Genomic DNA, 15,557 nt, shown 5'->3' with positions numbered 1-15,557 from the left:
GATTTTCACGACCATGGAGCTCACAAACGAGTTATAAAAACAGGAACTTACATCTCTGACTCCTCCTCCTTTCAAGTCTTTTGCACAAAGAGAGAGAAAATCATCATACCTTAACTTAAAATTTGTCCTGTTATAACTGAGCCGTTGAGACAGGGAAATAGTGGGCGGGAGGGCTTTCTAAAGCTGTTTTCAAATTCACATGCACTTCCCTCTCTGACAGCCACATTTTTGTAAGCGCCTCCGAGCCTCAGTAACTTCCCTGAGCTTCAAACCACATTCCTGGCAGAGTGAGCGGCAGCCCAGCTCGTCCAATCACGAGCAAGCGTTGTAGGCAGACCCCACCCTCCGCGCTTTAAATCACAACACAGGAAGCTCCCAAGGGCCAATCACGCACAACCTTTGCAGCAGATTACTACAGGCTGATTGCCCGCCGAGAACAGTTAGGTGCCTTTCGCTTGCACAGGGCATTGCCAGGTAGGGAAGAACACCACAAATCTTCCTTTATTATGTGTGCTGCTGTGGTGTCTGTGCCTCTAGCTATGTACCTTTTGTATAGCTAAAATGGGATTTGATTTTTAAATAGTACTTTTTCCTTTTGAAACCTAGTTAAATGCTTCTGTTTGTTGAAAACTTGACTGGTTTGGCTCTGAGCTAATTTTAAAAATAATTAATCTCTGTAGACCTTTAATTCTCTTGTGCGTAAAGGGTCACTGCCGTAGCACAGCATGGGCTCAGCCTCTTCCTAAAAGGGTGAATTTAGGAAATCAATCTTTTAAAATCACATTTTCATCTTCTGCAAATTAAAAAAAAAAAAAAAAAAAGTCACCAATCCTATGGATGCTGTGGTGAAGCTCCTCACCAGTATATGCAAAAACCCCAACATGGAAGACTTCATTGGCACTTAATGTGTTTGTTCTCATCATATCTCAGAGTCACATAATGTTTTCTAATCTCTCAAGCTTTTACTTTTAAATTCTATTTGCTATTCAGAAAGGCACTTTATCTGATTAGATAATAAAAGTTAACTGAATAAAATCTGTCTCCATCTATAGAAAAATATGCAGGGATACCACACTTGATTCTTTCCCTTTTGCTAAAATGATCACATGTTGTAGAATATGATGCCTAACAGGAGCCTAACATTAGCCAAGAAGGTGACTTTGTGCAAACTAGAAAAAGATGCTCCCTCTGGGTGAACAAATTAAAGAGACACCCTCTGGGGCTTTGACTAAAGCTATAACCTTAAAAACGAACCATTAGTCGTTTTAACAATACCAAAAAGGAACCTTAAACAGGTTTGTATGTTTCATCCCCTCTAACAGAGCAGAGACTGACTGACTTTCAAAATTTGGATGCCATTCCTGCTTCTCACTTAACTCCTTTCTGTGCGTAATTCTTTACAGAAATCCATGAGGATTAGGCTCCCTGTCTACCAAGAATATCAAACTCATTTGTTAAAAGCAAACATACAATCTAGGTTCTAATTAGACTCATAGATCACGGTACTGGAGGGAGCCGCAAAGGAGCTTTGGATAGTGCCTATACGCTGGGTTCCTTCCTACCTTCCCAGATGCAAACACTCATAAATATAGGGCTGGCCCCCGGAAATACAGATAGCAGTAGGATATAGTTCCTGTCCTTAGGAGCCCTACATAGGGTGGCAGACTTCCAAACAAATTAATGCAATAAGGCAAGATATTATTGACCATATTACACATTACTTAAAATCTAATTTTTCATGTAACGAAAATTCTTTAAAATAATCACGTCCTCTTTCAGTTTCAATTTTAATACTTAGACTTAAGCTTTTGTTAGAAAAGGCCTTATTTCTGTGAATGATATGGTTACCTTTTGTCAAAATTAGCTGGCCTGCAAAAAAAAATTTACCTACGATACATTATTGAAATGTTTAAAGGGATAACCAAATAACTTGACCAGTATTTAAAGTAATGATGGTGCATTGTCCTTACCATGTTAAATTCTATGATTTCTCTTAAATCAGAGATTTTAAAGTTCTTTTAAAAAATAACCTTATTATTCAAAGTATAGCAGTGAAATATGCAGGAAATATTTTTACTAATATTTTTACAAATATTGGGTAAAATGTAAGCCATTAGTAAGACTTCTCAGAGACAGAGACAAGAACCTAACTCCATCCTGCAGCCACCAGACCACCTCTCGCCACATATTAGGAAGACACGGTCTAGAGAAATGTTTCCTTTTTAAGGACAAAACAAAACAATATGAAACAACAAATAGCTTTAATGTAATATTTGCATAAAGGATTAAAGAAGAGGTAGAGAAAGGACTCTAAACCCCTTCAGCTCTCTCATCTCACCACCTTGCTCTTAAGAAAACAAAGCAAGAAAAGAGAAAGGGTAAGAGGTTTGGACAGCACCATGGAGCAGGTTTCTCTTGATTTGGAATATAATGATATTCAACAGCCACTTAAAAAAAGATAAGTGTACCATGCATCTATCATTCTACTGAAAGCTATCTCCTTCAAGCCTCAGGTTTTGTTTTCAACACAGAGATATATATACTTCTATATATAAGTATATATGCACGTATGTTATGTATATACAGACATATGGATATATAATACACATAAAGATAGATATGACATACACACATACATAAACATATGTATTACTCCAATTTGTGCAGCAAACTAAAAGACTTTCAGAAAGAACTCTGAGGCTAAAAATGAGGAGACATAATGTCTAGATGGAATGATATTCTAGTCCCTATAGAACAAGCCAAAATCTCTTCATTTACTTACATGTTTTGGGTCTCTGGAATCCAGGCTATCTATGGCTATTTGCAGGTCCTTGATATCATTCTGCTTTTCAGCAATTTCTTGCCTTTGCTTTTCCATCTGCGTTTCTAGATCCACAGCTTCTTGGCGTAATTTATTGAGAAGCTGTATCCTACCACTCAACTGCTTGAAAAGAAGGTCTTTCTCCGATTCTGAAACCTAATCACCCCCCATACCCCAACACACAATTAACAGAGGATAGCAACAGTGATTTACAAATTTAAAGAAAACTTCTAAAATTTAAAAAGGTATTCTGTGCTCTACCAGTTTTTTTAATAAAAGTAAAATGTTAAAGTCATCTAGGCATTCCATTAATATTTTATACTTTTATGCTTATTACATGTAGAAAATCTTATTTTATAAAAGTTTATGAAAACTCATAAAAGCAGGTAAAAATGAAGTTGTCAATTCCAGTATAAGCAACTTGTAAATTATTAACAATAATAACCATAATATTAATAGTCAACTTTATATAGCATTTACCCCTGTTATGAGCATGTCAAGCAAATTAATAGTATAATGAAAATTTAGGCTTATATGTACTCATAAAATAACTTTTCAAGCACATTTTCTAAGCATCCATTTATTTAAAAATTAGGTACATTATTTACATCTATTGATCTACCTATATAAGCTTCGGTCGACATTATTATAAAACATTCTTTTTTTAATTATTAAAATCATTTTTGATGGCTCCCTCTACCTCATCTCCCACTTTCAATCCATTTTTTTTAAGTTTTTATTTATTTAAGTAATCTTTACACCCCATGTGGGGCTCGAACTCATGACCCCAACATCAAGAGTCGAATGCTCCTCCAACTAAACCAGCCAGGCACCCCTCAATCCATTTTTAAGTCTGATCAGTTCACCTGCCAAATTCTGCTGACAATCAGTTTATTTCCCTCCACATCCACCATCGCCCCCCTAGTCCAGGCCATTACCATCTCTTGCCTGTACTGAACAACAGCCCCACAGGAGATTCACCCATTTCCATTCTTTCTGTCTCCCTCACCCTATTTCACTCCCAGGCAGTAGCCAGAGTGACCTTATAAAAATACAAACAGGATCAGTCATTCTACTACCTAGTGTCCTTCAAAAGCTTCCCATTACCTTCAGACTAAAATTCAAATGCCTTACTCTCTACCATAGGACAGCCTATGAAGCCTGGCATAATCTTTGACCTCATCTTCCACACAGTCTCCTTCCCTCGGCAGAGAAAACTTTAGTGTGAAGGTCTTTGCACCCACTGCCTGGAATACTCGATCCCCTAACACTACCTCGCTGGCTCCTTCACATCCTTTGGGTTTCAGCCCAAATGTCACCTCCTCAGAGAGGCCTTTGTGGCTCCACAATCTAAATTATATCCTTTTTATTGCCTCTCCTAACTTTCTGTTTTTTTCCTACAACACACAAGTTGTTTAACTATATTTCCTTTTTACTTTTTTAATGCTTGTTCATGGCCTATTTCCTGTCCATGTGGGAGGGAAATATACCTGTTTTATTCATCACTCAGGGCCCAGCCCAGTCAGGAGCTAGCATATAGTAAGCTTCCAATAAACTTGAATCAATTTCTAGTTACTATATAATTTTAAAATCACAATATAGTGTATCTTTTGAAAGAATCTATAATTTGGACTTCACATTCTTGTTTTACCTACTATGGTATGAATGCAGTTACCAACATAATTTTGAAATACTGATTTTTAAAAGTTGCGAATAACTAAAACCTTTTACACACTTAAAAACTGTCAAGATACTTCCTTTTTAAATATTCCCTATGCAATTACATCATGGGTTTGAGCTGTTTATTTCTTCATGACATACTCTGGTAATTTCTGAGAGTGTAACACCTCCATCTTTTTGTTCACCATATTTTATATCATTTACATTTTTGCTGCTTGTGTTTGATAATGTGCATGTATAGTAAAGATGTCTTCTGACTCTTAATCTAGGTCCCAGGATCTTAAAGGTGGGTAGTGCCTAAGTAAATTAGAACCAATATAACAGGAAGCATCAACCTCCCTGGGTAAAGGAGACACTTTCATAATAGAGTAGACAGAACACCTCTTTTTACATAAACTATAAGTAATTTATTTCTGTATGCTTTATAAAATGTTAATAGACTGTCATCATGAATGGAAGGAAAATGTAACTGGAAAATACTAGAACCACAGCTGATGCTGAAAACTGTTACTACGTAATTAATTAGGCAGCACTGATTTAAAATTTGTTTCACATGGTTATGAAGGAAGAAAACACATTTCATTTTTTTCATTTCCTCCTGCATTGCTACTTGGCTTTTACGTACTTTTTTAAGTTGTATAGCTTCTTCCAGCTGTTTAAATTCTTCAGTAGCTTTTAAAATTTGTTGTTCTGCCTTTTCTATTTCATCATGTAGTTCTGATAGTCGAGTTTGTGCTGCAGATTTAAAAACCATGAACATAGACACACACAAGAAAAATCTTGAATTCTCAAATTTCTACCAGATTTTTTTTCTTCACAATAACCTCCTCCTCCCAATTAAATTCTGTTGTTATAGATCACAGAAATTTAAAAAAAAGAAAAGTAATTTATGACAGTTTTCCACTCAGTTAATCTCTAGAATAGTTTTTTGATATGCTATTGAACTCTAATTGATCATTTTATTCATAAAATTCTTAACATAAAAGGGGCTTTACTTGATGCATCCAACACTAAAGAACTCTTCTGAGAGAGTAAGGATTTATTGGTAAATACGCATTTAGGTGTCACTAAGTTATAATTAGGTTCAAGCTATTACAAAAAGTCTGTTAGAGGTAATTACTTTATGATAGGGCTTGGTATCAAGAAATTCACCACTGAACAGTGTCTTCCAGCTAGGGGTGATCTCAAATCAATTACTCTCTATCTCAAATTTCCAATTTCTCTCCTTCCCTCCCTCCCTGCCTCCTATAAACTATGAGACCCTTGAAGCTAGTCTACACATATATCTGATTTATTTCTGCTTTCCTCTTCCGGAACTTTGTATAGGGTGTATGAGACAGACAACTCAGTCTCTTTTCTCAACCCTTCTCCAAGCCAACCTTTCTACTGGCCTTCAATGTTTTCCATTTAGCTACCAACCAAGGGAAGATGAGCTGCTTCACTGGATTGGTGAGAGCCCCAGAATGGGCCACAATTACTAGGGGGATAACATAAACTCAGATCTGCTTTCTTCTTCCATATCCATGCAGCTCACTGGGTAAGTGGATTTAGAGTATGCCATTGGCAGGGTCTCTAAGAGCCCTCTTGGATTGCCTTCTTCGTCTTTATGACTTGCCAGGAAGTGGTAAGATCCTTTCAATTAGATGTTTTGGGACAGGTTGGTAAGAGTCAGAAGCTGGTCTTAGGCCCAAGCCTAAGGAGGGTGCACTGATCCAGCTTATCCAAAGCGCTGCTTTAGGTTTTGGCTACATGCGTAATAATCAGTAAAGTGGTACTTGCTACAATTATGACCAATTATATCTTTGAATGTGCAGCTCCAACAGTGAGAAAGACCTGCTGGCAGGTCAAGATTTAAGCATTCTTGGATCCCCTGGACATGCTGCCACCACATTACTGTCAAGAACTCCACTTTCAACCATAACAAGAATCATTAAAAAATGATTTGCTCAATGAATCACTACTTTTTTTTTAGGCTTTTCATGTAAACAACAAAATAAGTACCTTCGGCATGTTTAATGAAAAGAATTATAAAACAAAATTTGCCTATATATTCAATCTTTTTATATTTTTAAAAGAATTTAAAATAACTTTTGTTAACCTGCACTTATTTTTTTTTCTTTGTCTTCCAGTTGTATGTCCAGTGATGTATGGGCTCCCAAGTTCACATGCTCATTTCTGAGTTGTTCCCCTTCGTCTGGCTCCATCTTCTTGATCTTTACTGTCTGGGCATTTGCAATGATATAACTCTCTGTAGTGAACATATTTCTCTTGTATCTGGATTTGCCAATGTAAGGGCTTTCATCTGGGGTTTTATCAATTTCGACATACTAAAAGCAAAATAAGTAAATATTTATGGTTCAATAAGTAACTTCTAAGCAGCCGAGGGATATTATTCATTTTATTAGTGAAGAACATATCACAGAATTGCCTAAATATTAATCCTACATGCCTAGAAGTTGAAAAATATATACCATTTTTTATCTCACTCTTAATATACCAAAAAAGAACTAAAACAAAAAATGGTCTCTAAGAATTCCTCCTATCCCCAAAAAGTGGGGTTAGTTTGGTTGATTAAAGAACTGCCTACAGTTTTGTGATTAATAGCACTGCTTAATCTCTCCAATCAGAAATTTAGGTGTTTTATTTTGGTTTCTTAGCTGATATGTAAGTAAAATCTCAGTCTAATAAATTTTAGTAATTGATTTTTTTTATGAACTATTGGTTGGAATCACACAGATTCTCTTGGGGCTTTTTATCTCTTTTGGATACTGCTCTAACATACTGAACCAAAAAATTCACTGATTCAACCACAATACGTTTACTCTGCTGATGCCCTCATAACAAGAAAGTGGAATGGTTACTGATAAAGTCTCTTAAACATTTTTACCATCCACCTTACCCCACTCCACTCTCTGTTGGCTTTAACTTTGGATTACTAAAATGTTAAACTCTAAGTAAATAAATAAATAAAAGTTAAACTCACCTCTGATGGGTAATAATTTAGTGGCTCAAATTTGGCATCAATTTTATAAAAGGCCAATTCCTGTTCCATCTCATACTGTTTCTGACATGCTCGCATTAGTTCCACGGTCTTCTGTTTTAGCTACAGCCCCAAGTTGATATGAAACACACATAGTGTCAGTAAGTTAGTATAAAGATACAATGGCACAGCAAGTTCCCATCATAACTAATAATTAGATTGTTTTAAACCCCACAGCAAATAGCAGAACATTCACAGTATTTTACCTTCATTCTAAAGTATTATAAAGAATGCAGTATAAAATTATCACTTCATAAAAGATCACGTAAAAGACCTTTGAAGTTTATATGCTATTTCAGGATACAAGGAATAAAGATTTAAAAAATCATTTAAATTTGCTTTATCCAAACATGAAAATAATTCTGTATCCATTATTTTTAAGTACTCTATTAAGTATCTGCTTCCTGATTTTTCAATAATTAATACTAATTTATTTAACTTACTCTGCAATGTTAATGATAGCTTCAAATTATGGATAGAGATGATATCTGCGATTAATTACAAAGGAATCACAAGAAGGAGTGAGAAGGATGAAAATAAGAGATTGGTTTTAATTGTACTTGTTGTTGCTGTAGTATCTCAGTGTTCTGAACAGTACTTTTGTAATAGAGGATAAAGGATGTGAATAAGGTCAATCAGATCCCAATATATAATATTAAATTTTTAATAAAGTAATTCTACTATAATTACTTTTTACTTATTCTTAGAAATTTTTGGAACTAGAAGAGATCATCCAATTTAATTATTTGAATTACAAATAGAGAAATTAAGTCCTAGATCGGTGAACTGTCTTGTCAAAAGTTACATATTAGATTAGTGGCAGAAGCTAAATATTTTATTAACTACCACTATCAGCCGCCTTCCTCCTGAACCAATCCTGTGAGTTCATTTCAAAGGTCCACTAAGTGATTTTTGCCTTTTTTTTTTTTTTGACAGCATCAGATAGTAGATACCAGACAAAAAACATGCAGAAAATTTTCATTAATATGAAAATAATGCAAGCTGAAGAGAATAAAACATAAACAAACATGAACATTTTACAAGGCCCAGGAACTCAAAGTCGTGCACGATTTAGCTTACAGTCATCTCCTGATTATCCGTGCAAGTGGAAGTAATGCTAACCTGAATGACAGGTAATCTTGATCAAGTGCTCACATATGCCAGAACGTGTGCTATCTCACTGACTCTTGACAGCTACCCTATGAAATGGTAAAAGCTGCACCAGGAGGTTAAATAACTTGCCCAGTTGCACAGCTCGTAGTGAAGAGGCAGAGTTCAATTACAGGTCTCCTGATTTCAAATCTAACACTTCATCTATTATACGATGCTGCCCTTGATGTCCTGCTGCAGGGTGTCCAGCACATTACCCACATTGATGCTTTCACTGAATGCTTTTAAGTCCCTGAATCTCAAGAAAGCAACTCATAACCAATAGCATCAACTAATCTTGGGTTTCTCTTCCCAAAGATCATTGGCAGTAGGGCCAAACAAAGGCAAATGCGACTGGATGGCTTGGTCTCTGCAGGCAAGTAATATATACTCTGTGCATTTTTAGATTACCTTTGTGTGTTTTTAGTACTAGCCTTAGCATTTAGTAAGCATTCAATAAATGTCTGCTGAAGAAATGCAAAAATGAGAGCAAATTAGGAGTCAAAGGACCTGGAAAGTAGGCTACTTACAGTATTAGCTGTGGATAATCAAGAGTTGACTGCAGTTAACATATTTACCGGTAAGAAAAATGATACAAATTCTTTCCCTCACATTCAAATTCACTGTCCTATGTACACAACCATTAAAAAAATTACACATACACACACAAGCACATTTCTTGAGAAGGCAAGCCAGTTTCAACACTTAAGATGTACACAGCATATTAATACAAGTTATCATGCAAACCATGAAAAACACAGTGTGCAATTCAGCCCTGAAGGAACTACCTTTAAGGAAGAATAAAGAATCGGCAGAAAATGATCTGCAAGAAACCAAGACAAGGGCTAAAAGGAGAAAAAAGCAAACAGAGGCCATCACCTGGAGAACTTTGGAGAGTTAAGCTGTAGTAATAGAAGCTGCTCTTTACTGACAACTTACCTTAGGAAGATAATGTTACTAGAACCCGCACCATTCTTATATGGACACACATTTTATCATCATTCTATGTTACAGATTTACCACCTTCCATTACTTAGCTTAATTCAATTCAAATTGTTTTCATATTCATTACCTTATTTAGTCCTCACAACTCTGTGAGGCTGACAGGACAGGTAAATCATCCTCATATTAAAAATGAGGAAACTGAAGAACGGGAGTTAAATAAGTTGCAAAAAGACAAAGAGTAATATTAACATTAAAGTTAATTAAATTAATATTTGTTGGTGGCAGAAGAGGGGGACTATTATAGTTAAATGGCACCAGAAGTTTTACTTTAATGTTACTATGTTTCTTTTATAGGTTAAATGACCTACTATGTGAAGAGTTACTTTATGAAACTGGAAAGCATTATATAACTGTAGATGATATTATCACTAGATATTCTGCAGAAGATAATGGAAAATATTTTTCAGTTGTAGGCTCTTAGAATAAGATACAGAATTCTTTTTGAAACAGAATAGTCTTTTGGAAGAGCAAAAAAACAGGTGAAACAACATGAATTTAAAAAATAAGGGTTGCTGGAGGGGAGGGGGTTGGGGGGATGGGGTAACTGGGTGATGGACCTTAAGGAGGGCACAGGGATGTAATGAGCACTGGGTGTTATACAAGACTGATGAATCATTGAACTCTACCTCTGAAACTAATAATACACTATATGTTAATTAATTGAATTTAAATAAAAAATAGCCTGTTGATTAAAAAAAGAAAAAAGAAATTTAAAGACTATAAAATAGCTAATAAATACATATGCAATACTAACTCTCCAACAACTAAAAAAAAGTGAAATTAAAGTAATGAGATTCCACTTTTTTCCTATCCTATTCATAAGTTCAAAATAATAATTTCAAGTGGGGAATTGGGTTCTTTCACACACTGCTGTAGAACCATAAAGCAGGTATATGCTTTTAATATTTACCAAAATTTAAAATGCAAATTACACAGTAATTCCATTTGTAGTGATTTCTTAAAATTATTATTTTTTTTAGTAACCTCTACCCCCAACGTGGGGCTTGAACTCATGAACCTGAGACAGAGTCACATGCTCTACTGACTGAGCCAGCCAAGCACCCCAACTTGTAGTGATTTATACCAAGGAATTACTATTATGAATGCATAAGTACATATTTACAAAGATTTTCTCTGTGTATTGTTTCTAATAAAAAAATGGAAGCAACCTAAATATTCATCAATAAGTAGGTTAAATAAATTACTGTGTATCCATATAATGGAACACAATATAGACTTTGAAAAAAATAAAAAAGATTTATATGTGTGTATATGTGTGTGTGCACATGTGTGTGGGTATGTTTTTTAACTTGGAGAGCTATGATATATATACCGCTTTGTAAAAAAATAAGATGCAGAATTAAAAAATATAGTAAGGTTCTTTTTTATCGCAAAATATTTAAAGGTACATATATTTAATTACATATATATTATATAACTATATGCGTACATTTAAGCATAGAAAACTTTTAAAAAGGATTATATACACCCAGAGAACAGGGAAGGGAAAGAGTGAGACCTTCATTTTCCACTGTATACATTTGTGTGGTCTGAATTTGTTATGATAAATATATACTAACTTCATATGTCAATGTTTTTAAATGGTTAATGATAAAAATAACAATGACATAAAGAAGAGCAATGTCTTCTAACCAAAAATAGTTACTGAAAATAAACCCAGCAAAAACTGTTGACAATTTATAAAACATTTATTCACAGCACAAACATATCAACATAAGTAGAAAAAAGAATATTAGCAACTATAATAATCCATAATTTTGGGATAGTGCAAGGTCAAAAGATGCAACATTTTGCCCAGGTTTTCTTTTTCCTTTTTTAAGATTTTATTTATTTATTTGACAGAGAGAGAGAGAGAGAGAGCACAAGCAAGGGGAGCAGGAGAGGGAGAAGCAGGCTCCCCACTGAGCAGGGAGCCCCATGCAGGGCTCGATCCCAGGGTCCTGGGATTACGACCTGAGCCAAAGGCAGACGCTCAACGGACTGAGCCACCCAGGCACCCCTTGCCCAGTTTTTCAATGAGCTAGCTAACATGTACCAGGGAGTCTGCATATAGAAATTATGTTTTTTTATCTTAGTAATAAAAGATGGTTTCTATGTTATAAAAAAGATCAGTAAGTCAGGAAAATTTATTAAATGTTCACAAATATCAAGTAATACCATAGTAAGTACTGATTTTTATATTTGTATTTTCTTTTACTTTTTTTAAGTTTTACTTATTATTTATTTTTAAGTAGGCACCACACCCAACATGGGGCTTGAACTCAAGATCAAGAGTTGTACACTCTACCAACTGAGCCAGCCAGGTGCCTCTATACTTGTATTTTACATACAAATGTTAAGTGGTGGCTGCTAAAATAAAATTGATTGTCACGTAAGTTTCCAATGATTTAATTAATCATCATTATGGAATTATGGAATAGAGAGCAACAGATGTATAATATAAAACTACTGATAATTATCAGATTATTAACATCATATATAATATGCCTTCAGAATATGGCTGACATTTGAAAACTACCTGCAAATAAGAGGCATATGAAGAAACCCACAAATGCTCTGAATAGTTAACTGACAGAGCTGGGAAAGATGCCCTGTCTTTCATCATGTCCCCCTGCTATAAATCATCTTTTTCTTCAGGCAAAGAAGAGCTCAAGAAAGAGGTAGTCAGTATTCAGATTTCAAGTAACAATTTCCATCTCTACACAGAGAAGGAAACACTTTTTCCTTGCTAAAAAACAAAAGTGCTTAAGCAGAATTCTTGTCAACAAAGCAAGTCATTCAAGGCAGAATGCCCATCTTGAAAGGGAGGTGCAAAAAGAAAGAGAACTATCTAGGATATCATTAGTTACATGAGAAATCAAATTCTCTTAAGTTATGCACAGATCAGAAAAAGAATTGTCAAAAGAAAAAAAAAAGAGAGTAGCAATAGCTACTTTTTCCTTCAAGGAAAGTAACCTAATCATTTTACAGAATCAGATTCTCTGGGTTGAAAAGGCCTTTTAAGGTCATTTAGCCCATCTCCCTAGCTAATGTCTTTTATCTTTTCTCTAAGCCCTGAGCATATATGCCAGTTTCAGTGACAGCAACCCCATTCCAGAGTTATCACATTTTGTCTTAGGACAGTTATTAGAAATTTCTTTTTTTTTTTTTTTCCGAGAGAGAGAGAAAGAGCGAGAGAGCGCGCGTGCGAGCACATGCGCGAGCCGGGGCGGGGGGTGGGGGGGGCAGTGGGCTAAGGGAGGAGGGGTCAGAGAGAGAATCCTAAGCAGGCTCCATGCTGGGCGTGGAGCTCCATCTCATGACCTTGAGATCATGACCTGAGCCGAAAGCAAGAGTCAGATGCTCAACTGACAGAGCCACCCAGGTGCCCCTAGAAATTTCTTTATTACTAAATGAAAAATTGTTTTGTTAAAATTCTATTTGCCATTTCTTAATTTTATCTCATGGGATCCTGGTCAGTAACTTTGGTCCCTCTTCCATGAAACAGTCCTTTGATTCTCTGAAGGTAACTGTCATAGCTCACTAGATTGCCTCTTCTCCAGCTTGGACACCCCTGTTGCTTTGGCCACTCCTCACAGGGCGTGGTCTTGAGGCCTTTGCAGTCTCTGGGTCTGGCACCTTCTGATTATAAGCTATCTAATCTGTCTAAATCTCTTCTAAAATATCTTTTCTTCCTATTTCAACCATAAAGCCAAATTATATAAAATTTAAACATTACAGATATGCATAAATGGCAATTTGAAAGTGCTTTATAATTCCACTCCCCAGAAATAACTACTGTCAAGAGTTTGGTACATATCTACCATTTTCCCCTACATACACTTATACTATTATACATACTACCTATAAAGCATCGTACTTGATATACGGTTTCATAGCTTGCTTTTTTCACATAGCAATATGGATCAGACATACCTCCATATCAGGACATATAGCTCTACCTCATTTTAATAGCAACACAATTATTCTACCAGATGGATATCCACTGAGGGACATTTCAGCTATTTTCAATATTTTACTAATATAAACAATATTGTAGTGAATATCCCTGTATGTATGTGTATATGTGTAGATACATAATATCTTTATACATTCTTGCTACAATTTCCACAAAATGTATTAGAAATGTGTATCATATATAACTATTATATATTAAATAAGTATATATAATATTTCTAATATATAGAACATAGGGTATGTCCCTTTAAATTTGGATAATTTTGCCAATTTGCCTTCTAAAAGTTTTTGCCAATATACAGTCTCACCAACAATGTTGTTGTTAAAAATAAAATACAAACATCTAGGGGTAGTCTGACCAACTCCTCAGTGTGGGGCTCCACTGTCCTCCTTTATTTTGGATACCATACTTCACATAATGCAGTGAAGATAGTATTCGTCCTTTGGGGACCCATGTCATGCAGTGCACGGTCAACTACAATTTGTAGAAACTTCTGCACAAATTTCTGTTAAACCACATCTTCCTCATTCTACAGTCAAGAAGTTTTGTTTTTAGACCCAAGGACAAAGAATTCTCTATTTCAAGAGAATATAGTCAAAGCAATGTAAAACACAGGCTTACCAATTCATTTTTTGTGTTTAGGTTACTCTCCATCTCTTCATAGCTCTGTTTTTGTAACCTGGCCTCCTCTTTCAGGGATTTGTTCAATTTATCTTGACTTTTAATTTCCTCAAGGAACCTTGTCTGCTCACTCCTAAGCTCTTCAGTTTCCATTATCTTCTTCTCCAGATCTCTTTCCAGTCTTTCTACCTCGTCTGCCAACACAAATTTAATAGTTTATTAATAGTTATATTTTCTACTTAAAGAAAGGTAAGACTATTTCTCAAATAATAGCAAAAGAAGTCTTAGAATAATATAAATACAATTCTACTTTGAAGACTATTCACTATGGTTTTGGGGAAAAAAAAGACAATCTTGAGCGAGCAAGTGATTTATATCTAAATGTGAGAACGCATTATCATTTGGATAACAATTTTAAAAGATAACACATTACAGGGCACTTGGGTGGCTCAGTCTATTAAGTGTCCGACTCTTGGTTTCAGCTCAGGTCATGATCTCAGGGTTGTGAGATCTGGCCCGGTATCGGGCTCCACATACAGTGGGGAGACTGCTTGAAGATTCTCTCCCTCTGCATCCGCCCCCCCGCCCACCGCTCTCCAGCACTCTCTCTCTCTCTCTCAAGTAAATAAATAAATCTTAAAAAGAAAAAAGATAACACTTTACTTCCAAGTATTTCACTCAATTAGCATGTTGGTAAATGAGGTTTTTTTCCAGGTCTCCTATTAAAAAACATGTACTATTTTATCTGATATTAGTAATTACACTTTAAAGGATGCTGCAAGTAGGTTTGCAAAATACTCTGTGATCTTAAAAATCCTTCAAAGGCTTCCTACTATGGATAGGATAGCATCCAAAACTTATATGAAGAACTCACACAGATCTTCATGATTTGGTCCCAAACTCCCTCTCCAGCCTCATTTTCAAGTACACCCACTGCAGCCTTTCTGAAGTGACTCCATTTCTTGAGATTTGTGATGCCTCTTCTTACCTGCAAGCTTTTTTTTTTTTTTTTAAGATTTTATTTATTTTAGAGAGAGAGAGAGAGAGGGAAAGGCAGAGGGGTAGGGAGAAGGATTAGCAGACTCCCTGTTGAGCACAGAGCCAGACATGGGGGCTCGATCTCACAATCCTGAAATCACTACCTGAGCCAAAGCCAAAAGTCGGATGCTTAACCATCTGAGCCACCCAGGCGCCCCTGCAGGCTTTTATTCACACCTCTGTCTGGAACTTTCTTCCTCTATCTCCTACTGGCCTATTTTGTA

General features: G+C 35.6%; 1 protein-coding gene across 4 annotated transcripts in view; it reads right to left on the bottom strand.

Annotated features, from left to right (window-relative positions):
* CNTRL (centriolin) overlaps positions 1-15,557 on the bottom strand; it is an 85,023-nt gene that overhangs the window by 50,137 nt on the left and 19,329 nt on the right. For 2 of the 4 annotated variants that reach the window (XM_032418144.1, XM_032418145.1), the window contains exons 7-12: positions 14,296-14,489; positions 9,479-9,535; positions 7,485-7,604; positions 6,600-6,828; positions 5,127-5,236; positions 2,783-2,977 (exon numbers count right to left, since the gene is read on the bottom strand). In XM_032418144.1, the coding sequence (XP_032274035.1) occupies positions 2,783-2,977; positions 5,127-5,236; positions 6,600-6,828; positions 7,485-7,604; positions 9,479-9,535; positions 14,296-14,489 (905 nt within the window). The remainder of the gene's footprint in view (positions 1-2,782; positions 2,978-5,126; positions 5,237-6,599; positions 6,829-7,484; positions 7,605-9,478; positions 9,536-14,295; positions 14,490-15,557) is intronic. The other 2 variants (XM_032418146.1, XM_032418147.1) reach the window with 1 other exon arrangement.

Source organism: Phoca vitulina, unplaced genomic scaffold, assembly GCF_004348235.1.
Source record: "Phoca vitulina isolate PV1807 unplaced genomic scaffold, GSC_HSeal_1.0 scaffold21, whole genome shotgun sequence".
Classification (NCBI taxonomy): domain Eukaryota; kingdom Metazoa; phylum Chordata; class Mammalia; order Carnivora; family Phocidae; genus Phoca; species Phoca vitulina.
This window is presented reverse-complemented; position numbering and strand designations above follow the sequence as displayed.